General features: G+C 46.0%; 1 protein-coding gene across 1 annotated transcript in view; it reads left to right on the forward strand.

The window, feature by feature from the left end:
- Window positions 1–12967: 12967 nt before the first annotated feature.
- The window catches only part of PLA2G4E (phospholipase A2, group IVE), a 69741-nt gene continuing 57527 nt past the window's right edge, over window positions 12968–25181 (forward strand). The window contains exon 1 of the mRNA XM_011989262.1: window positions 12968–13150. Coding sequence (XP_011844652.1) covers window positions 12968–13150 — 183 coding nt within the window. The remainder of the gene's footprint in view (window positions 13151–25181) is intronic.

Below are 25181 nucleotides of genomic sequence, written 5' to 3' on the forward strand. Positions count from 1 at the left end.
CTCTCTCTCTCTCTCTCTCTCTCTCTCTCTCTCCCCCTCTCTCTCTCTCTGTTGGTTCTGTTTCTCTGTAGAGCATTGACAAATACAGTATATATTTGATGAAAAAACCAAACCTGTCATCCTGAATAGTGAAGTGAACTCCTAGATTCATTTCCTTACAGCTGAGGAACAAGATTAGGATGCCCACTATCTCTGTTGCTTGACAATGGTTTTCTGGAGCTCATTCAGTTTCTGTGGGTCAGGAATTGAGGCATGGCTTAGCTGGCCCTCTGCAATCAAGGTGTTGGCCGGGGCTGTCCTCACCCCGAGGCTCAGCTGGGGAGGGATCTGTCTCCGGCTCACACATGTGGCTGCTGGCAGGGGTCAGCTCCTCGTGGGCCATGTGTCCCGAGGCCGCCCTCAGTTCCTTGCCACATGGGCCTGTCCATGGGGTAGTCACAATATGGCAGCTGGCTTCATTGATGTGAACAAGCAAGAAGAACTCTGAGAGGAGGAAACAAAGGCCCAAATTCCATAATAGAGCAGGTTCAGGGGCTTAAGGAAGATGGAGATCCACAGAAGACTCCGAAGGCTGTGGCCTGAAAGGCCAGTGGTGGCGAGCATGATGAGGCACTCTTGAGAGGCTCCCGGTCTTGGCAGAGGGTGTGGTTTGAGGAGCTGTCCTCCTGTGGGCTACCTCTGAGAAGCCATGTTGTCAGCAAGAGGAATGAGCTCATGGAGGTGATCCCAGAAGTATGCACTCGACATTATAGGGGAAAGATCTGGAGGACTGGACAAGCTATGATGTTAAAGGGCACAAGAGTGGCAAGGAAGAGGACGACGGGGCAGCCAGAGCCCACACAATCAGAGGCCAAGGCCCAATGGGATCTCAGGGACCTTCAGCTCTGCCACACTCACCCAAGATGAAGACTCAGACACTTGGGATGTGAAGTCTCTTGTCCAAGGTCACACAGTAAGCCCAGGGCGCGTTGGTCACTCACTTTTTGTTTGCTTTTTGTTAGAGACAGTCTTACTCTGTTGTCCAGGCTGGAGTGCAGTGGCATGATCATAGTTCACTGCAGCCGTGATCTCCTGGGTACAAGTGATCCTCCTGCCTCAGCCTCCAGAATACCTGGGACTACAGGTGTGCATTACCCACCTAGCTAATTTTATTTTTTGTAGAGACAGGATCTCACTATTTTGCTCAGGTTGGTCTCAAATTCCTGGCCTCAAGCAATCTGCCCACCTTGGCTTCCCACATGCTGGGATTACAGGTGTGAGCCACCAAGCCTGCACGACACTTACTGTTTTGGGTCCTCTGTGGTCATTACCCTTCTTTTAGGAACAGTACCCCCATTTTCCTGGGAAGAAATCCCCTTGACTTCACTCTCAGCCTGAAAGCTTAGGGCAGTGACTGACTGCACCCGAACTCGAGGGATGGACTGCATTCCTCTGGCCACAGAGATTAGCATAGGCATGAGCAGGTGACCAGTGACACACCAGGAGGCTTTTTTAAAGCTGCAGAGATAGACGCTCCCTCCCACTGGACTCAGACCTGGGCACTGCAGGCAGAAGTGACTGCCACTATCTGTTCCCGAGGAGGCAATAGTCTGTCCAAGGATGGAAGGAAAACGGGGGTGGCCAAGCCCTGTGACCGAGAGATCCACAGGGCTATGTGGACAGTGCTTAGGCTAAGATTCAGCCAGTCCCTTCTAAACTGCTCCATCATTCATCCCAATACAATTCTCCTCTCTACCCCACCTTTTTTTTTTTTTTTTTTTGGCTTGATATCACTTGAGTTTTTCTGTCACTCATAATCCTGAATCCTCCTTTAAATACAGAAAAAGATTTTAATGCAGCAGAGAGTGTTGGGCTCAGAATTCTGGTCACAAGGAAAACCAAACCAGAGGGCAGGCCGTTGCCACTGAGCCATCAGTGAAGGCTTCTCAGATTAGATGGATACTGTAGAGTAATTTGTGCGCACGTGCACCAGGAAACCTATGAAAGTGTTTGTGGTGGCACTGTGTGCATAGGGGAGTAGATCGACGAATGACCACACATTCAAATAGTGGAATGCTGTACAGCAAGGAAAAATAATGAACTACAGCTTCATACATTAACATGGATGAATCTCAAAAACACAATGTTGAATGAAAAAAGAAAATAAGTATGATTGCATTTGGATCAGGACCCAAATATCTCAAGCATAACAATATGTTATTAGCAATACATACATATGTAGTAAACATATAACAAAAAGTGAGGAAATGACAAAATTCAGATTAGTTATCATTACAGGGAAGGTTATGATTAGAGGGGGATACAAAAGCATTGGTAATATTATTATTATTATTATTATTATTATTATTTTTAGACAAGGTCTCACTCTGTCACCCAGGCTAGAGTGCAGCAGCATGATCTCAGCTCACTGAAACCTCCACCTCCCAGGCTCAAGCGATCTCCCCACCTCAACCTTCCAAGTAGCTGGGACCACAGGTGCACACCACTCCTCCACCACCTGCTAATTTTTGGGTTTTTTTTTTTTGTAGAGATGGGGTGTCGCCATGTTGCCCAGGCTGGTTTTGAACTTTTGGGCTCAAGCGATCCTCCTGACTTGGCCTCCCAAACTGCTGAATTACAAGTGTGAACCACCATGCCTGGTCGGTAACATTCTATTTTAAGGAGAGGGAGGGAGGTTTGAGTACATGGGTATATATTTTGTTACTCTTCACATTTTATATATGAATGTGTGATCTATATTCCTTTGTATTTATGAAGCATTTCATAATAAAAATAAGTCTTAGGATTAGAACTTGGGAGGCAATTTGGCAGCTCGTGGAACAAAGAGAATGGCAAGGGCTGTCATTTGCGGAGCACAACCTGTGAGCCGAACGCCTCCAAGCATCCGCATTTTCATAGTGAGTTTTCACAACAGCCAGAGTGAAGTATGTGCTGTGCTCAGCATTGGGTTCTGAGGTCAGGTTGGTGAAATAACCTGCTCAAAACCACAGAGCCAGCAGGAGGTGGAACCAGGATCCGAATCCAGGCCACCTGCCTGCAGAAGTCACATGCTGGGCTACCCGACGTGCTGCCAAGGCCTGTTTTCACAGGCAGGACAAGCCCCTGTTAATCCTTAATCCCAACGCCGAGCTCTGGTTTGCTGGATTCGCCAACGCATCATAAGCCAGGAGACCTAACGAGTTTCTCATCCTCTCACAGGATCTAGGACAGCTGAATCTGTGGTGCAATTTGGGCCTGACTTGCCCAAGATTGAGGGGGAAAGGCAGCTTGCCTGGAGCCCAGGGGGTTCCTGAGATGGGAGATTTTCAGTGCAAAAATGGAGAAGTGGGGCAAGTTGGTTATTCTACCTGCCACCTGGTCGTGAGCAGCCAAGGCGGGACGGAGGACAGGCCAGCCTGACACTGCCTGGGCACAGAAAGATGGGGAAGACACCCACGTGAATCCCAGCCGCTAGTACAATGTGCCCCAGACAATGCCTTGGGCTTCTACTAGTCGGAAAAACAGATCGTCCCCCTGGTGGGTATGGACGGGGGAAGAGGAACTAGAAGTATGTGCCTCCCAGCAGAGAGCTGCAGGAGAAAGTGCGAGCTGTTCTCTGACTCCAGCCCTCCTCGGGGCGGGGGCTGGTCTGTGGCAATGAACCTTGAGTGCGCGTGAAACAGCCAGGTGCCTCCAATCGCAGGGGGCAGAGGAGACCGGGATCGTGGGAGAAGCCATCCCTGGCTCCATTCACCTTGAGATGATTCCCGAAGGTCTGCAAGCCTCTGCTTCCTCGTCTCTAAAAGGTGACAACGATGGCACTCCGCAGCACTGCCGGCGCTGAATACTGTATGTGAAGTGTTTGGTATGATACCAGAAACAGGAAGTACTTGATAAATGGTAGTTCTTTAAAATTTTTTATCATTATTTTAGAGATGGACTTGTATCCTGATTGGATACAATGCCATGGAGATGGAGCACTTTTATTCACATAAATGATTACTGGTTTAAGTATAAATTATGTCCTGGGTTGTGACGCTTGCTGTAACGCCTGATTTGAAAACCAGCAATTAACCTTTTCTATGAGGTAAGAGTGCAGTTCAGGTGGCTGCCACCAGGGGGCTGTGTTGCCAAGTGACTGTGTTGCCAGGACAATTATTTACCTGGAGTAGTGGACCCCAGGATCACAGAACATACTCGTCACTCTGTAAACCTTTCCACAAAATACGCTCTTATTTATAGAAGTCCTGCTATGTTGCTCAGGCTGGTCTCGAACTCTTGGGCTCAAGCAATCCTTCTGCCTCAGCCTCTCAAAGTGCTAGGATTACAAGCATGAACCACTGCACTTGGCTGAAATAACACTTTTAAACTCATGTAACAACCTTATATATTAATTAGCAGCCAGCATTTACACCTATATTCAAAGAAGGACATGATTCAAAGCAAAATTCAAAGACATAAATGCTAGCTAAAGTCTCTCACAGTACTGTCACAACCCAATGGCACTTGGGATTTTCCTCTTCACGGCTAGGGTGTCCCTCAACAGTAAAATGGGCAAATAAAGTTTGGTGTATTCATGCAATGGAATATTATGCAGCCATGAAAACAAACACTGTGTATTACCCACAGTATGGATGGGTTTCATAAACATAATGTTAAATGTAGGAAGCAAGGCATGAAAGAATAAAATATTGAACAGCTGCGTTGGTATAAAGTGCCAAAATTGATCAAACTAATTACATTAGCAGAACTCAGGATAGCACTTACCTTTGGAAGACAGGAGCGCCATGATTGGAAGGAAGCCAAGGAGGGTTTCTAGGATGCTGGTGACGTTCTGTTTCTCAATCAGGATGCTTGTTACATACGTGTATTCAAAAGGGAAACTTCGTGGAGCTGCACATTGTTTTTCTTTATGCAGTATACTATTTTATTTTTTAAACGTGAGCCTATAAAAATGACTATTGGCCGGGTGTGCTGGCTCATAGACTGTAATTCCAGCGCTGTGGGAGGCCAAGCAGGTGGATTGCTTGAACTGGGGAGTCTGAGGCTACAGTGAACTATGCTTGCATCACTGCACTCCAGCCTGGGCCTGGAGTGACCCTGTCTCTAAAAAAAAACCACATAAATAAATAAATAGAAATGAGATTCTTGAAGAAAATAATAAACAGTGTTATCTCTGAAAGGTGAACTTAAAGGCATCTTACATTTTGCTATAAGTATTTTCTTTTTTAAAACAAATTTTAGATTCTGGGGGTGCATGTAGAGGTTTGTTACATGGGTATATTGCGTGATACTGAGGTTTGGGCTCTACCCAAGTAGCGAACGTAATACCCAGTAGGCAGTTTCTCCAACCTTCTCCCACTCTCTCCCTCCCTGCTTTTGGAATTCCCAGTGTTTATTTTTCCCATCTTTGTGTCTGCCACGTACAGGTAAGAACACATAGTATTTAGTTTTCTGACTCTGTGTTATTTCAATTAAGATAACAGCCTCCAGCCTTCTCCATGTTACTGCTAAGGACACGATTTTGTTCTTTTTAATGGCTGTGTAGTATTCCGTGTTGTATATGGACCACATTTTTTAAAAATCTACTTTTGATGGGCACCTGGGTTGATTCCATGTCTTTGCTCTTGTGAATAGACACTGCACACTCATCACTCATGCAGTTTTCTGTGTATATGTCTCGCTTTAAGAGTTTACTAAGGAAAAGAAAATCTGAGGGTGTCATCATCTGTATAGTGGAGCACAGCAACCTGTGATTTGTGCCTGCCAAGTAAGTGTTCCTGTCACTCTTCTCTGTTGACGACTCCTGCCCAGCGGCCCCAGGCGAGAGGGTGTGACCAGGACTGGCCTATCTCAGTGTGTCATCTCCTTGCCACTGGGGATTGCCTCGGGGTGGGAGGGAGACACCTAACTTGAGCAAGCTCATCTGAGCCCTCCCCTATTATAAAGCTTCCTGCTGAAAAAACTTCTCCCTTGATGTTGGGGTGGCTGAGCCTGGGCTGCCAGGGGCTGTATCCCCACCAGTGGAGGGGGGCTGTCTACAGCAGGAGAGAATGAGGCCAATGGGCGAAGGGGGACAGAGGAGACAGGGGCAGGACAAAGAGTCCTGGCCGCTGCCAATCCCAGGTTCTGTTCTTCCTCAACTTCCCGGAATCTTCCTTGTGTCAAACCTGTGAGTTAGTTCGGCCTCTTGCCCAGCTAGGTGAGGCAGTAAATTGCTTTTTATGCTTCAGCTTGCTTAGTTTGGCTCCTACCTATGACTGAGGGAGTCTTGACTAATCCATTACGCAACTGGGTGGATGGCAGGGGCACTTACTGAAGCAGGCACGGCCAGAGGAGGCGGAGAAAGTGTGAGCTGGCCAGCCACATCATCCAGGAAGGGGCGGGCGCTCCTCGACGTCAGGAGGATGTCACAACCCTGACGCAGGTGTTTTACATCATCTTTGTCTAGGCCGGGGCAATAACTAGTCCCCAAGGTCAGGATACATACTCCCTACTCTGGAACTCACCTTGAGATTATACTCTTTCTCATTATTGATCGAATTGACTTCTAAGTCTTGAAGCCTTCAACCTTTGAGCTTAGACACGTTCCTTTCCTTCCTGGACTTCTCCCATCAGCGATAACCAGGAAAGTCCCAGGGATACTGATTAACATCCCGAGGAAAGGAAACGGGACAACCTCCCATTGCCAAGGCTTTCAGCAGACCCCTCGCCTGCTTTTGCTCCATACCACACGGTGTCAGTGCTGAGACATAGATAAGCCTATGGCACCGGTGGTGCACGGCTCCTGTCATGCAGCCCTGGTGAGGACACACAGACGCCACGCTGCGCTGGCCGATCCGGGTAGCCTGGCCACGCACCCCCCTGCACCTGCTGCCTGGCTCGCCCCTTCTCGCCCCGTCTCTAGGAATGAAACTGGGAGGGCTTTGCAGAGCACAACCCGCAGGCTCTGTGCCGGGGCAGGTGGCTTTGCTCACCCACCATCCTCAGGCACATTCCCCAAGGCCGGCCCTGCCAGGGTGGCAGCTCAAAGGGTTTCTGCACGCATCAGCAGCCGCCCCGGGCCCCCAGCTACTTTTCTCCTCTTTCTGCATTCTGCCCCTGGAATGGGGAAAATTCTAATGGGCCAAGCTCTATCCCCATTTCCAACTGTGTGATGAGGAACACTTAAGATGGGGGAGGGGAGGACAGAAAGTTGCTGAGTTCATCACCCTAATAGCTGGTTCTGGAAGGAAAGTTAGGAAAAGGCCTCCCCTCCCCTTCATGGGATACAAAACAGTCAATATAGCTTATTTTTGTACAAACGATCATTTTGAGATCATTGTAGAAGTTGCAAATGTATCTGTGATATTCCTATGAATCGGTCTTGGCATTCAGCTGGGTTACTGAAGCAACACTTTCTGTACTGGGCAATTGGGCAGAGAAGGCACTAACATTAATTGCGCCCTACTATTTGGCAGGCGTTAGTTCTCACACTTCTATAAAGTCGGTATCATTATTATCCCTGTTTTACCAAGGAAGAAACTAAGGCTCAGAAAGACTGGATAACTTGCCAATAATACTCTGAAGAGTTGTGGGAGCCCCACCCTCCCACAGCCCCAGCACCTCCTGGGTGGGTGGCACCATCCGCTTTTGAATCAGGAACCACTGGAGAGGCACTGAGCCTCGCCTCTCATGTCTTCCTGTTGTCACCCCATATGTTTTCCATGGACCTGGAAGGAGAGATACCTGGATCCAGGGCTGAAGGTAATCAGCTCCTTTTGATAAAGCCCCATCCCCCTTTTGTACAGGAAAATTAAGTAGACTTTTGCTTCCTGAAATGTAAGTGCCTTGGGCAGATCCTGCTTGTACCTAAGGGTGATAGCAGCAGGCCCTGTCCTTGCCAGGCACGGTCACTACTCCATGTCCTTTACAAACTGAACCAGTACATTGAAGAGCCTCAGCTCACTCCGGGGGCAAACATGAAACAATTTTATTTTTTCTACTAACTGTCCCCAACTGATATATATCACATATATATATTGTGTATTATATGTATTATCATGTTATATATATGACATATTGTATATAACATATATATGATATATAATATATAACTTATATGATATATAACATATAACTATGTTATGGTCTCATACATTATTATGTGTAAACAACCTACATTAATTGCTATGTGTATTTTTTGTATTTGTTAAATTTTTTTTTCTTATTCAATTCCTAAAATGGAAGATCTACAGGTAGATAGAATGCTCACTAAGGAAGTCCTCAGCTTCCCAAACCTAGAGGAACACTATTCCCCTGCACGTTTAGTTAAGTGTGTCAAGAGCCAATCTGGACGTTTTAATTTAAGCTCCAATGGGACCGTTCTTCCCGAGTGGCTTGAAATCTCTGGTGTGTCCAACAGCCCCTCTCCCTGTGTGATGTCCTCACTCTGCTTCCGGTGAAGGGCTTCTCTTATTGGAGAAAATCCTTCCTTATTACAGAGCCTGCCCCTGGGAACTAAGGGTGTTTTGTTTGTTGGTTTGTTTCTTTGTAGGCTTTCCCACATTGTAAGCAACTATTTCAATGTAACAAAGCTTCCTGACATTTTAACCATACCATGGAAAATGCCTTTTCTTTATCTGTTCTTTTTGCAATAAAAAATAAAAACAAATGATCAGTCCTTTATCCAATGCAGTGAGCGTTACTTTTGTGAATAACCAATGCAAAATGAAACCAACTAAAATTTCACATGATAAACTTTTAAAGAACCACATATTAAGAATAAAAAAATTGTCCTGACCAAAAAAAAGACTTGTAAAGAGATAGTGGCCACAAAGCAGAAGGTGAAACCCATCATAATGGGTATGATTTCATGGTGTGTGGAAAAGACTTTGTCCTAATGAAGATAAGCAGCAAAACTGGAAATCGCTAAGTATTATTCTATTAAAAATAAGAAGATCAAAAATTAAATTGGCTTAATTGAATTTGCTTCATAAAATACATTTTTCTCTTTTTCTTTTCTTTAAAATTATGTATGCAGCCCACCTTTACACACCAGATTCTATTCTACTCCCTATTATACATCTTAGGTATTTTTCATAAAACATTTTCTAGATAAGAGTTTATTAAATTCGGAGACTTCTCATAAAAGCATTTAAGCTTAACAGAATGAAGTTAAAACTTCTCCAGGAAAGTAAAAAAGGGAGAAGCTCAAACATATACACACCAAAGCCACACATCAGGGCCCAACATTCCAGTCCTCACTGTAGCCTTCTCAGCTTGTTCTGTTTTTCATCATTTAAAGCTGTCGTTACTGGTCAGGTGCGGTGGCTCATGCCTGTAATCCCAACACTTTGGGAGGTGCAGGCAGGTGGACCACTTGAGGTCAGGAGTCGAGACCAGCTTGGCCAACATGGCGAAACCCCGTCTCTACTAAAAATATAAAAACGTGCCTGTAATCCCAGCTACTCAGGATCCTGAGGTAGGAGAATTGCTGAAACCCGGAGGTTGCAGTGAGTTGAGATCACGCCACTGCACTCCAGCCTGGGTGACAGAGTGAGACTACGTCTCCAAAACAAAAGAAAAAAGATGTCATTACTTCTGCAAATTCTTCCCAGGCCTTGCCTTGCTTTTCTTTCTTTCCCCTCTCTCCTGCTTCCCTCCCTCCTTTTCTCCTTTCCATTTTCCCTTACCTAAACGTGTAGGGTAATAATGTGCCTGTAGGTTTTGGAGGCTGAGGACTTACTTAGTGAACATTCTATCCACCTGTAGATCTTCCATTTTAGGAATTGAATAAGAAAAAAAAAGTTAACAAATACATAAACTACACATAGTCCTGTGGAGTCTCTGTAGGAGTGGCCAACTGTGGGGCCACCTAGAGCCTGGCTGGGCGGGGAAGTGGGGAATTTGGCAGGACCAGTGGCCAGGTGCCCTTGAGGGACTCTGGGCATGTGGTGCTCAATGCAAGAATGTTTGTTGGAGTTGTTATTTCAGCTGAGGTTGAAATTCTTTGTTTGGCTTTTCTTTTTAATATGTAGGAGGTGAATCTTACAGGAGACTAAGCTCAACAAGGCCTGGAGACATCCCCTAGAAATATTTTAAAAGGGTAAACAAACATTCAGATACTCCCTGACACCAATCTGGAAATGACATGAGGGTTCCTCTCTGCTCCGGCCCCTGTGCCCACCGGGTCAGGGAGTCAGAGCCCCCTCCCCTGGCACTAAGTTCCTGAGGGTCTGAAGGGAGGGTCCCCTCTCTCACCCTGTCTGTCTATCTGTCACCATAGTTCCTGGCTTGGAGAAGTCCTGGAGTCTGGACCACAGGACAGAAAAATAACCCAGGCGACAGGAGGGTCTTCAAGGGCAGGAAGAAAGAACAGGAGAGAGGATGTCCCGAGAGCAGGGAAAGGAAGCCTGGCTCCTCCCTGCCTGCACCCCACACTCAGTCTACCAGCGAGGCTGCCCTCTCTGCTCACTCTCCAGCATGCCACCGCCTCCACACTCATCCTGGCCCTCAGCCCTGGCCACCACCAGCTGCCCCAGGTCAGATCCTGACCAAGGATCCCACTGGTCAGCTGCCTCAAAGCAGCGCCCATTCTGGGTCTCACCTGCACGGGGGGGTGAGCAGAGCTATGAGGAAGAGACCCCTTCCGGGTGCCCCCGGATGCCCTGGATAGGGCAGCGGCCTCTGAATGGCAGTGCCTGGGCATCCTTTCACCTTGACTAAGCCAAAAACACATCTACCAAAAGATGTCTTAAACGACCCCATTCTGATCTCTACATTTCTTTTTTAAATTACAGTCCAGGTAAGACGTAGACAAATGAGAATACCTAGGTCCACTCGGTTATTCCACTCACTAATCCTCACTAGTTTTCCATTATAGCTTGACTTTCGTGAATTTTCCTTTGTGGCTACTATTGCTTAGCGTCTAATTTTTTTTTTTTCTTGCCAGGTCGGTTTTTTATCCCCAAGATATGATTCTTTCAAAGTTTACCACATGAAATGTTAGCTGGTGTTGGTTTTATTTTGCATTGATTATTCACAAAAGTAATTCTCACTGGAAACTGGATAAAGAACTCTTAATTTGTGTGTGCGTTTTTTTTTTAATTGCAAAATAAACCATCACCTATCAATATTTGGTCTAATCCAGGTCTCCTTCTCACATTCTAAGTTCACCTTGAATCAGAAGTTATTCCGAGTCTCACACGTAACTTTCTCTTTGACTTCAAGGAAGCTTGATTTCAAACACCTTTGTATCTACATATCTCCATCCACAGAACTTTCTTTCTTCCAATGTCAAGCTTCCTTTCTCCCTTGTGCAAAATAAAAAGTAAAATATTATAGCCATGTCTGGCATCTGCACACTTCCTCCGTGAAGAGTGGCCTTTTCGCCACTCGCTTGCCAGCCCTGGCTTCTCGTAAAGACCTCCAGAACAAGTCCCCTAAGAAATGGAAAACGTAAACGAACAAGCTTTGTAAACTGTGAAATGCCGTGCGGGGAAGAGATCTGGCACCTCTTCAAGTCACTTCCAAACTGATGTTTTTACAATGTATTTTCCATTTATTTTATTTCATTTTATTTTTAAGTCTACTTTTTATTGTTTTATTCCAAACTGCCTTTGCTTTGTAAGGGAACCAGGTGTGTGCTTGACGAACGTCAACTCCTTTTATCCTTATTAGCACTGCTATTCAAGCTATTTTTTTCCGATACAGCACAAATGGAAAAATGACACTTTATACCCGTCTCCTTCCCAAATACATGCCTGGTCAGTCTCAGTGTGGGTCTGGCTGTTGCTTGATTTCTTGATTGATTGAGACAGGGTCTTGTTCGACAGCCCAGGCTGGAGTGCAGTGGCACAATCTCAGCTCTCTGCAACTTCAACCTTTTGGGCTCAAGCGATCCTCTCACCTCAGCCTCCCAAGTAGCTGGGACTACAGGCGTGCATCACCATGCCCAGCTAAGTTTTGTATTTTTAGTAGAGTCAGGGTTTCGCCATGTTCCCCAGGCTGGTCTCAAACTCCTGGGCTCAAGCGATCCACTTGCCCTGACCTCCCAAAGTGCTGGGATTATAGGCATGAGCCACTGCACCCAGCCTGTTGCTTCATTTCTGATGGGGCTATTTGGGACAGAGACACCCACTGGAAAACTACAGCCTCAGAAAAGAGAGGGGGACGGTGAGATACTCCCAGCTAGAGAGGATATGGGGTGCCTCAGAGCCAGTACAGAGACAGGAAGATGAACATTTCAAATGTGTGTTAAAAACAGTTGTAAACAGAACATAAAAAAGGGTTCTTAATTTTTTTTTTTAATTTTTGTTTTTAACATGGAACTAGGACGCATCCCCTTTAGGCTGCCAGATATGGCATCTATTAAACCAAAGAGAGCCAGAGTAAATGATTAAATTCTATTCTGGCCCGTGGCCCTGCCATCAGCTCTGAACACAAGGCTAGGTATTTATTTTCAGGGGTTACAATAGAGATCTGGGGGTAACAAACAAGTGGCTTCACCTACCCAGGAAAATGAGGCTCCTTCAGGGGCCTGGATGGCCTCAGCCATTTCACCCCCAGCTCTCTCTCTCTCCCTCTCCCACTGACATATTGAGTTTCGCACTTTAAAAATAGCTTTGCAGCACTAAGAAGCTTTCTCTGAGCCTGGATCCCAGCCCTGAAATGCAGGCATCCCTTGACGGAGAACTGCCCTATGTGAGTGCAATGCTAGCTCCCTGCTTGTCTTTCAGGCAGCACAAGAAATTTCTCTCCACAAAATAGGCCCAGATTGTTTGAAATATTTGCAGAGATAGACGTGGGGCTCCTTTAGTTAAGCCCTGGCTTCCTTCAGGTCCTTAATAATTCATCCTGGCTTAGCTTCAGGAGGAGTCTGATGGCATTGCTTCCCTTTCGCACAAAACTCCCTTGAAATTCCCCCAGGAGGCTCCAACAACACCTCGCTTTAAGGACCAGTCTCAGCTCCACACAGCCTGTCCTGAGCCCCAGAGAGGAGGCTGGGATGAGTCTCCAGGCCTCAGAAGGCTTTCCTGAGCTGGGAACTAATGTGTTTGTCCCACAGAGCCCACAAAAGGATGAAGAAGGCAGCAGGTCAGGAAGAAGTTTCAGTGAGTTCGAGGATACGCAGGACCTGGACACTCCTGGTCTCCCACCTTTCTGTCCCATGGCTCCTTGGGGCTCTCAGGTATGTCTGTGTTCCTGGGACGGGGCTCTGGCCACTTAAATTTTTACCCTCACTTTCGTGACTGGAAATAAGATCACCTGCATTGCTGGAGAGTTAAGAGGTTGTGGTTTTGTTAATTTCTTTCTCTCTGGAGGAGTCCTTTTACCCTGCTGCCATCACCTGTCTGTCCTTACCTCCCTCTGTGCTCAAAAGAACTGTTAACAACAGTGGTGAGCTTTTATCAAGTGCATTCCATGCACCTGCCACTGCTAGGCAGGAATCAGTATCTGCATTTGATGAAGAAACTGCAGCACAGACAGGTCAAGGAACTTGCCCAAGGCCACATAGCTAGTTTCATGGGCACCTGAGATGGAAGATATTTGTCAATACGATGTTGAGAAGAGTGAACAAGACTGTGCATGGGAAGCACCTGGCAGAGTGCCTGTCACCTAGGCGCTCAAACCGTGCAGTCTAGCATAGTGGCCTAGCAGGGTCATGAGTGTAATTCCACGCAACTCAGAGAGAGTTGGAGGAAACATATAGATTTGGCTTACCTTGCAAACCCCACCTATGAGTCAATACGTAATTCCCATCTGGTAAGTTGAGTGGGCTACAGAAATCAAACCGCATCTGAAGGTAATTATCAGGTGATCCAGGTCTGCCTCGTGCAGTTTCTCCTCCGGGCAGGCATGTGAGCTTCCCGCAGGCTCCCAGTGATTTGGGGAGGTGACAGCGTTCCTGTGCCCTTCTGGCTGCTATGGTCTTAGTGGTGGCACCAGACTGAGCTCTGCAGGGAGTGAGCCTCGCTTCCTCCTGCCAGCCGATGCCTGGCTCAAAGGGAGCACTGGCCAAGGTCCCCCCGCCTCCTATGGACCCCTCTGGTCTCTGCCTCCTTCTCTCTGGTCCCTGGCCTGGAGGGTCCATCCTGAGCCCCAACCACGGGGTCCCCTTGTCTGGATCCAGAAGGTCCCACTTTATACCTGCCACAGCGTCCACCACACAGGTAACTGAGGGCTGCTTGGGGATGACCCCGTCATGCAAACAGCGTTCCATCCTCCATATTGGGGGAGTGTGTCCCCCGGCATTCACGTGTTGGAAACTTAATCCCCAGTGCGACAGTGTTGAGAGGTGCGATCTTTAGGAGGGGATTTGGTCACGAGGCTGCTGCCCACATGGATGAATTCGTGTCGTTATCATGGAAGTGAATATAACTGAGAGGGTGAGATTGTTATAAAAGTGAGTTTGGCCTCCATCCCTTAACCCAGGTGGACTGGAGGCTCGGGCCTCTGCTGGTGACACTTCCCAGACTCACATGTGAAGAGGGGTCAAGAGCCCCACCCCAGAGTTTCCCTCGACATCTCTGCCCCACACCATCCCACCCTTCCCAAAAAGCTCATCTTCTGCAGTCTCCCAGTCTCCGGTGAGCAGGTGCTTCTCCCCTTCCCCTTCCTGACTCTGCCTCCGTTCTAGAAGTCTCTGTGTCTTATCGGCCGGGCCTGCTGTTGATACGCTGGAGGGGGATGGGAACTGGGGCGAGCTCCCTCCCCTGCTGCCTTGCTAACGAGGTCAATGGCCTGCCCTTGCCTGCCCTGGCATCTTCGGCCTCCTGACTCACACCTGGAAGTGTGGAAGTGGCAGCGGAAAGGTTTTGGGAGCAATGAAAACATAATGGCTTAATGTTTGTGAAACTGTTGGCCTCATTCAAGTCGTTAAGAGCACGGGCTCTGGAGTTACACCAGGTTTGATCCCTTGCTCTGTCATTCGTCAGCCCTGTAACCTGAGACCAGCTCCTCAGCCTCTTCCAACTTCAGTTTCTCCCTCTATGGGGAAAATGAAGTGCGGAGTCAACCACGTGCTTAGCACAGCGCCTGAGGCATAGAAAGCTGGAGCAACGTGGCTCGCTGTCATTGTTACCATCATGGCTTTGCCGTGATTTCTCCCCTCTGCCCCGTCATCCCCATGCCCGTCACAGTGCACACATGAGGCTGTACCCGTGGCCCCCTGGTCTTTCTCCAGCTGCTTGAGGGGAGAGCAGAAAGGCCCACATGACTGGGACACAGACGGCCACAAAAAGACATTGGATTTAATTTTAATATTTTAATTCTGATATGTGTAAAGTAATTTCTAAAAATGTTTGGAAAACATAAAGGGCCAATCCACTGTAATCCCATTAACCCCGTACGGTAACTATAGTCACGTGTTGCTTAGCAACAGGGACATGTTCTGAGAAATGCATCATTAGGCGATTTCGCCATTTTGCAAACATCACAGAGTGTGTGCACACAAACCTAGCTAGCATAGCTCACTACACACCTAGGTTATATGGTGTAGCCTTTTGCTCCTGGGCTGCTAACCTGTACCGCCTGTTACTGTACGGAACACTGTAGGCAATTGTAACACAATAAGTATTTGTATACCTAAATGTATCTAAATATAGAAAGGCTACCATAAAAATAGGGTATTCTGATCTTACAGGACCACCATCATATATGTGGTCCGTTGTTAACCAAACCATCATTATGCAGTGCATAACGATATGGCATAATGTTTACACCGTATCTATGCCCAGGAGGGGGGTTAGCCTAAAATTATAGTCATGAATATTTTATATCTTGCTACCTAAACTTCGTATGATTTTAGTCGCTAAATAATATTCTATGGTGCATATGTATGCACCAACATTTATTAGGATTTTTATGATGAAATGTCAGAGTTTTTATAGGTGTTTTATTTTTGCAAATTTCCATGGAATTTCTCAGAGACAGGTCAGTTGGTCATTCCCCGAGACCTCTGTGAAATATCTGAACGTGATAAAAAGAGTCACCACCAGCTCTGCAAGAGGGTGTGTATATGTGTATGAATGGGGGGCATGCAGGCTTGGGGAAAGTGTGCACACTGGGTAAGAGTGGAATCTTCAATTACCTACATGGCAGATTTTAAGGGAACTGCAAGGACCCGCCGCTGTGGACTGAACATGTCCCCCAGCGTTTACGTGTTGGAAACTTAATCCCCAGTGCAACAGTGTTGAGAGGTGGGACATTTGGGAGGGGATTCAGTCATGAGGCCACTGCTCGCATGGATGAATTCATGTCATTATCATGGGAGTGAGTCACTGAGAGTGGGATGGTTATAAAAGTGAGTTCGGCACCCTGTTGCTCTCTTGTGCTCTCTTGACCTTCTCCCCTGCACCATGGGATGACACAGCAAGAAGACCCTTGCCAGATGTGGACCCTTTGACCTCGGACTTCCCAGCCTCTGGAGCTATGAGAAATAATCTCTGTTCTTGGTCAGGTGCTGTGGGTCACACCCATTATCCCAGCATTTTGAGAGGCCAAGACAGGATCATCACTTGAGGTCAGGAGTTCAGCCTGGTCAACATAGTGACTGACACTCCATCTCTACCTGCCAAAAACTTTTTTTTTTTGAGACGGAGTCTCGCTCTGTCTCACAGGCTGGAGTGCAGTGGTGTGATCTTGGCTCACTGCAAGCTCCGCCTCCCGGGTTCACGCCATTCTCCTGTCTCAGCCTCCTGAGTAGCTGGGACTACAGGCGCCCGCCACCACACCCAGCTAATTTTTTGTATTTTTAGTAGAGACAGGGTTTCATCGTGTTAGCCAGGATGGTCTCCATCTCCTGACCTCGTGATTCGCCCGCCTTGGCCTCCCAAAGGGCTGGGATTACAGGCGTGAGCCACTGCGCCCGGCCCCAAAAACATATTTTAAAGAAATAGATTTCTGTTCTTTATAAATTGCCCAGTCTCAGATATTCTGTTACAGCAGCACAAAATGGACTGAGACACTCACCAGTCTTCAAATAGCTCCTTGTCTGCCCTCCATTTTGGTCCTTGAAGGGTTCCCTCCAGGACCACCCCTATGGATCAGGCCTTCATGTTTTCTGGGGCCAGTTGGAGGCTCCCATTACTGAGTAGCATATTGTCATCCAGTAACCCTAAAGCAAATATCAGCTTATCAGATTACCTTTGAATCACCGCAGCTCCTGCCCTGTGGAGGAGTTACCATCTCCTGCCCTATATTCTTAGATAACTTCTCATGTGGCTTGTCACACTCCCTCAAGAAGACCTGGGACTACATCCAAAGCATTTTTTCATTCATTGAACAAATATTTACTGAGCTCCCACTATGCACCTAGTATTGTTCTAGGAGTGGGAGAGAGAGAGCACTGAGCAGGTCAGACAAGATCCAGCTCTCATGAAACTTACATTTCAATAGGGGAGACAGTAAATAAATATCTGAGTATTCCTGATATTGGTGCTATTAGGACAAAATGTGACAGCGAGTGACAGGCAGCAGGGAGGGGACATCAGAAGAGGGTGACATTTGCACTAAGATCCGAATGATGAGAAGATTGATGGCAAATATTCCAGAAAGAGCATATTCTAAGTGCAAAGGCCCTGAGGTGGACACAAGGTTGGCCTTTTCTAGAAACAGGGAGAAAACCAGGGTGACTAGAGAGCAGAGAGCAGGGGAAGCGAGGAAGGAAGCAGTGGGAGGTGAAGTCAGGTGCCTTATGCTGGGCCAGGTGCTGCAGAAAGCAGCTTTGATTTTGTTCCAAAACACGGGGGAGCCCGTGGAGGGCTTTCGTCTGAGGACTGGCTTATCTGTTTTATGTTTTACCTGCATCACTTTGTCTGGTCTGTGGAGCGTGGATTGCCTGGGGGCAGAGGGGAAGTGCGGCCGAGTGAGGAGGCATTTGCTGTGGCCCAGAGAGAAACGGGGGTGGTTTGATTGGGGTGGTAGCAGTGGACAGTAGGAGTGAATGGATTCTGGGTTTCTGGAGGTAGAATTTACAGGATTTGCAAATAGACTGGATACGGAATGAGGAATCATACATGCCTAGTGCGTTTTTGCCTTAATAACCGAGAGATGCCCCTCACTCAGCTAGGACAGAAATGGGTTGGGGTGGAGGGGTCTGGGTGCCTCTGTCTTCGGCATTTTACACTTGAGATTCACATCTAAGCAGAGGTGTCAGGTGGGCCATTGAAAATACAAGTCTGGAACGCAGGAGACAGGTTGAGGAGGAAATCTGTTTGAAATCATAAAGCAGAATGGAGAAGGTTTTGAAGCCATGGGGCTGGATGACATGTCCAAAGGATAAAGAGACAGAAGCAAAGGGGAAGAAGTCTGTGCTCTCCTGTTTTCCACCTTTCAGATGCCAGCAAGGACGAAGAGCCAACAGAGTAGACGGAAAGCAGCAGCCAGTGAGGCTGGAAGGAACCCATGAGAAAGTGGTGTCCTGGGAGCCAAGAGACTTTTTCCATAAACGTCCCATCCCGTTATCTTTCTGAGCACAGAGCAGGTGGTCAGCAAATACTCTCAGAAAGCGCAAGTTCTGCAGCGGCTTGTTTGTGCCTTCTCATCCCCCAGCCCTGCCACGGAGTGCCAGTGCTGCCTGGGTGGCTGGCTGCTGGCCTGGGAACCTAACAGCTCCCTCCTATCTCTTGTATCTCTCGGGAGGCAGAGGCCTCCGCCCACGCTGGGGGCCCCACCTCACCCCACCCTCCTGGTTTCACACTCTTGGCCCCCAGCTCATGCCCTTCCCTCCCAGCAGGGCTCGCCCTACTCTGTGCCACCCACGTGGAGTGAGGCAAGCTCATTCCTACTTCTTTCCCCAGTTCTGCTGCCTCCTGTCCTAGAGGCTCTCCCTTCCCCAGCTGCCACCTTTCCAAACCTTGCCTCTAACTCAAGGCTCAGCCTCCTGAGACTCCCCACCGGCCTCCACGTGGGCTCTTGACAGCCTCCCCTTCAAGACCAGCCCTGTGTACCACGCCTTCACCTGCCGGGTCACTGAAGCCCACTGGGTGCCCCTCATATCTAATCTATCACCGTGCCGTGTACGTTCTGCTCAGAAATATCCCTCGAGTTCACCACTGCTTCCGTCTCTGCCCCCTACCCTGGCCCAAGTGACCATTTATTTCCCATCTGAGCCACTAAAACACATCTTCCTGCCCCGGTCCTGCCCAATTCTGTCCCCACCCAGCAGCCAGTTGACCTCATTCACATCACTTCCCTGCTTAATACCCTTCAGTGGCATCCGATTTCTTAAGATAAAACCCCAAATCCTGACCATGGCTTCCAAGGCCTCTCTGACCTCATCACTCCATCCTCACCATGCCCCAGACACAGGTGCTCAGTTCCTGAACACGCCAGCCTTTTCCACCCCTCAGCGCCTTGCACTGCTCTACCTTCAGCCTGGGGGACTCTCCCCGCAGCCTGCATGTAGCTAACCTCAATTTTCCTACAGGCTTCAGCTTCAAGGTTGCTTCCTCTGGGAGGTCATCCCTGACTTCTCCCCAAATCAGAATCTGTTCCTGTCTTTCATAGCACCCTGTTATTTTCCTTCCTGATACTTCTCACAGTTGATGGTTAGACATTGTTTTCTTTCAAAGCTACTTCACTAGAAGCTTCCCAAGAGCAGGCACCACGTTGATTCTGATACTCGGAACCTGTAGCACGGTGCCTGGCATTTAGGAGGTGCTAAAGTCTCTGTCGTCAGTGAACAAAGCTGTCACTGACCTCTCCAGCCCATGCCAACCTTGAGGCTCTTTGCTTTCCAAGTTCACTTACAGTTAGTTCTTTCCAATTTATTTGTCCTGTAGCAAAAAGAATAACAGCAACCATGACAATTTATTTTTTTATTTTTTTTTTTGAGACGAAGTCTCGCTGTCACCCAGGCTGGAGTGCAGTGGCACCATCTTGGCTCACTGCAAGCTCCGCCTCCCGGGTTCACGCCATTCTCCTGCCTCAGCCTCCCCAGCAGCTGGGACTATAGGTGCCCGCCACCATGCCTCGCTAATTTTTTGTATTTTTAGTAGAGACGGGATTTCACCGTGTTAGCCAGGATGGTCTCGATCTCCTGACCTCGTGATCTGCCTGCCTCGGCCTCCCAAAGTGCTGGGATTACAGGCCTGAGCCACCACACCCGGCCGACAATTTATTAAGGTTTATGACATGCCAGATTGTGCCAGATGTGTATATACAGTGTTTATGTCTATATGATATATAACCTTTACAACAATCCTGTGAAATCAGTACTATTAACCTCATTTTACAGATGGGGAAAGCGAGAAGTGAGTTTCAGAGAGAGACAGTCATTGCTGAATACTGCCCCAGTAAGTGCCAGAGCCAAGATACTCACTCGGGTCTCTCTAACTCCAGATCTCCTGCTCTTTCCTCTACATTTGTCTTGTGGGTCTTGCCTGTGAACTTCTGTTGTTGTTGTAAGCTTTTTCCACTGGCCTCTTTGGTTTGTGGTTGGGGTTTTTTGTATCCTCCACCACATGCTCCCTAAATACCTACCATTTGTGAAGGTGTGTCCATCAGCAGGTGAGAGCCACCCAGGACAAGAGACTCTGTGTTCGCATCAGACTTGCCCCATGAGATGAGTTCCAGGGCTAGTTCTGAGAAAGGCCGAGTGGATGGCCACCCACAGGTCCTGACTTGCGGGTGCCCAGAGGCCTGCCTTCCTCACATGTTTCCCTCACTAGGCCAGGCTGGCCCTTCCTTGTTCCCTCCTCCCTGCCTCGTAAAGTTCCCACCATCAGAGCCACTTACTTCTTAGGCAACAAAGGTGGGCCTGGCCTCCGGAAGTCCTCTCCCCCGTGCTTCCAGCAGCTGAAGGAGTGAGCAAGCTGTCCTCTGAATCTGGGGCATGGTGGGATAGAGAGAAACAGACTCTCAAAACTGGAACAGGTCATCAGGTTTCTCAAGCCACTCCCGCTTGCCCAGTGTAGGAATCTCCTCCGTACCTTCCAGGAAGGGACTCCTTGCATAATTCTAAGAATGGAAGCTTATTACCTTCCAAATGACTAAGTTCTTTCTTACACCAAGGTCAAATCTACCTACTCAGGAAGGCCCTATTTCCACCATCAGGTCAGGCACGATATCCGTCTAACCCTTTTTGGTGCTTGACAGCCCTTTTCATACCTAAAGTAGCCTTCCATGCTCTATAGTTTCAAGCCCCTGCCGGCCTGGGATCCAGTATCTGCTCCAGTCACATTTTCAGTGAGCCACAACTCTGCCCCCTTCCTTGCCCAATGAGTGGATATTTCACCCAAGGCAAAGAGAAGGATCTGGCTGGTGGACAGATGGCCAGCTGCTTGGTAGAAGGAAGAAAGGGCTTCCCAGCTCTTGAGAAAAAAATTCCTTCCCTGGGTAGGTTTGCCTGACCCCATGCTCAAACAAGACCTCCTGCTACTCCCAGAGGATGGCCATGGGAGAAGGTACTTTTAACAGAGTTGACATATATCAATATCTGGTGTGGTGGCCTGGGACATGGTAGGCATGAAATAAACGTTAGCTTTCTTTCCCTGTCTCTAAATGCAGTTTTTGCTTTATTTAAAGAGCAACTTTATTTATAATAAGCAACTTTATTTATAATAATGTTCTTTTTACAAAATCGTTTTTCTGATTATAAATATGTAATATATATTCAGTACAGACATTAGAAAATTTGAAAAATGTAATAAAATAAACATTCTCAATAACATCATCCAGAAATAACTTCCTGAACCCTTAATACTCCCTTCCAGCTTTTTTATAGGCATATATATAAATAGAAATAAATTTTCTTTATATATATGTATATTGATATAGGTAAAATTAAGCTTGTAATATAAAACTTGTCATTTCTACAAAACAGTGAATAGTGATAACTTTTCTCTGCTATTAAAAACCAGGTTTTTGAAAATGGCTACATAACATAGCATCATATCATCTAGGTTGTTTCCAATTTCTGATGCTATGACCGTTTGGGGTATGCTATGAACACCCAAAAGCCTGGAAAATATGTCATTGATACACAAATTACAATGATTCCTCTCCCCTCCTTGTCAAGTTGGCAGAGAAGTCAAGATTTCTCTCCAAATAGCCCAGAGAATTCCCATGGCCATTGTCCCCGTCCATGAGTCAGACCCCCCTCATTTGTCTGCTGACTGGAAACTTCACAAAAGACTCTCTGCTGACTTGTCCAGGCTAAAGAATGCATCTGCCCTGTCAGGAGCAATGGGGAGGGTCCCTCAGCAAAGGGACCTGGTGACCAAGTATCTTTCGATAATGGTACAGCTCTGTCCCTCCACACACACACAGAGCCAGTTCCCCACAAAGAGACTCATGGTAGCAAAGTGAATAAGCATGAAAGAGTTTCAGTATTATTTCTGTGCCTTAGGTTCTGATAAGCTAAACCCTAATACTGAGTGCAGGACACTGGTCTAAACTTCCCTCTTTAGGGCACATTTCCTCTCTGGAACTCCCAGTGCCCTTCTTTGTCATCTGACCTCAATGGGTCTCTTGGGGAGGTCTCTTTACTTCATCATATACACTGCAATAACTTGAATCCTCAATGAGGAGTCCGAGTCCCAACCTCTTTCCCTGTCCCCAGGAGGCTCATCTGCTCCTATGTAAATTTATGGATGCAACTGGATTCATAAGGGAGGGTGCTGCCCAGCTCCACTCGCCAGTATCCAACGCCTAGATGCCATGGATACATTGGTGGGTGCGAGTGGAGTGGAGGCACTGCTATTTCCATCCATCAACAACTTTTTTTTTCCTTTTATCCATCAACCACTGCTAAGCCCTGTCCCTTGTTAAACCAAACAGGCAAATAACAACAACAAAATTGAAAATATTACGGGAATAATACCAAATGAAATATCTTTGAGGATTTGAGCAAGTGTTTGTGTACAGTAAATTCCTGGAAATACAGTTGCTGAGTCAAAGGCAGTGCAAAGTTTGCATATTCGTAAGATTACCAAATGGCCCTCCAAAAAATTTGCTCTAATCTGCATCCTATCACCAACATTTTACTGACTCTTCCTCACACCCTCACCAACACTACGTCTTATCAATTTTTTATCCTTGCCAATCTGATAAATGAAACGTGGTATCTGTTTGTTGTTTTAATTTAGTCTTTAAATTATTAGCAATGATCTTTTATATAGACTTATTGCATAGCCCATTGATTCCCAACCTTTACTGAACTTTAGAATCATCAGAGGAGCTTCTAAAAATTCCAGTGCCCAAGTTATATACCATACCAATTACATCAGAGTATCTGGGAGTCAGGCAACAATACGTATTTTCAAAGATCTCCAGATGACTCCAGTGTTCAGCAAAGTTCTGGAACTGCTGACATACACATTACTACCATGAATTGCCTGTTTGTATCTTTTGTCAGTTTTTATGTTGTTTGCGTTTTAGTATTTATGTGAAAGAGAATTTAGTTTTTTGGGAAAATTAACCATCATAAGTTTAGTAAATAATTTTTACAAATTAGTCTTGTATTACTGTGTATGTGTTTTGACATAGAGAAACTTCATAGCTGAAAACTGTATGCTCAGAATTATCCATTTGTTTTCCTTTATTGCATCTCAATTTCATATCTTGCTTTCTTACTAATAATGATAAAACAATACCAGTACATCTGGAATTTATTTTAGTACAAGGAGATATGGAACCAGCTTATTTTTCCCCAAATGACAAAATGATTATTTTTTTCAGAAAACTTATTTTTTCAACATAATTTATCAAATAACCTGTCCTTCCCCTATTAATTTGCAATGTTGTCATTTGTACATGTAAATGTCCTGTATGCACTTGGATTTGTTTCTGGATGCTCTAGGCCTTAAATACTGTAACGTGTGTGTGTGTGTGTGTGTGTGTGTGTGTGTGTGTGTGTTTTAAAGTTTTGTAGAATGGTGGAGGGGGTCTCACTATGTTGCCCAAACCGGTCTTGAACTCCTGGCCTCAAGCAATCCTCCCACCTCGGCCTGCCAAAGTGCTGGGATTACAGGCAGAAGCTGCCACAACTGGCCAAATACTGTAGCTTTAAAATACATTTACTAGATAGAATTAGTTTTCTCTCCTTAATTTTATCTGTTTTATAAATTCACTGAACATTTTTTCATTTTCATTTTTCTGCATATATTTTACAACTTTTGGTTAAGTTCTCCCAAAACTTCTGGTTGGAAATTTAATTGGTTATTGTACTAAATAAATAGATCAATTTAGGAAGAATTGATCATTTTATTTTCCCATTTAAGAACAATGTATGTATCTTAATTTTTTAAGCTGTTTTATGTCTCTTAGGAGAGTTTTATAGCTTTCTACATAGTGTCTGTGAATTTCTTATTTATTTTTCCTTAGGCTTATTTATTTTATTTTTCATTGCTATTTTGTATGTGATCTTGTTTTCTTCTGTGGCTATGATTTTTATGGAAAAATTAATATTTTTTACTTATTTATCTTTATAATCCAGTCTTCTTATATCCTGAATTCAAGTATACATATATATACATGCATAGCCAAATTCAAGTATTCATATATATATATATACACACACACATATGTATATATGTATACTTGGTTCTATTTGGAGATATTCTATTCTGTTGATCAGTCTGCTAATCAGTATACCAGTATCACACCATCAACAAAAGTATTTTTTCATGTTGGTACATTCTCTTTAGAGTTCTCTTTCCAAGACTTCATAGAATTCAGTCATAGAAATATGCAATCATTTACTAATATTTCTACTAATATTGAGCATATAAGTGATTTTCAATTCTTCACCATCAAAAATTTTAAATGAAATTTTTGAACAGGTAGCATTTGTATTCCTGGTTGTGAGTTTCCAAGAGTGTAATTACTTGGGCATAAATAGTCTTGTAGCTTTGGAAAACTGCTGTATTTTCATAAGTGTTGATGGTGCTTAGATTAGACTATGGTAAGGGAGGTTAAGAGGCTTGCAGGCAGTGGGTGGGGGCAGTGGGTGGAGTCCATGAAGAGTTGGTCCCAAGAATATGGGTTAGTGAAAGTAAAAGATCTTGAAAAGATGCCCAAGATCCCTAATAATAAGGAAAATGCCTATGAAAACCACAATGAGATATAATTTTATATCCACTGGATTAGCAAAACTCAAAAAGTCAGATGATACCCCATGGTGTAGCCCAATGGGAACTCTCGTACCTAGTGTTGGAAGTGTGAATCAGTAACAATTACTTTGGAGAATGCTTTGGTAGTATCTAGTAAAATTGGTG

This window comes from Mandrillus leucophaeus, unplaced genomic scaffold (genome assembly GCF_000951045.1).
Source record: "Mandrillus leucophaeus isolate KB7577 unplaced genomic scaffold, Mleu.le_1.0 Scaffold35, whole genome shotgun sequence".
NCBI lineage: Eukaryota > Metazoa > Chordata > Mammalia > Primates > Cercopithecidae > Mandrillus > Mandrillus leucophaeus.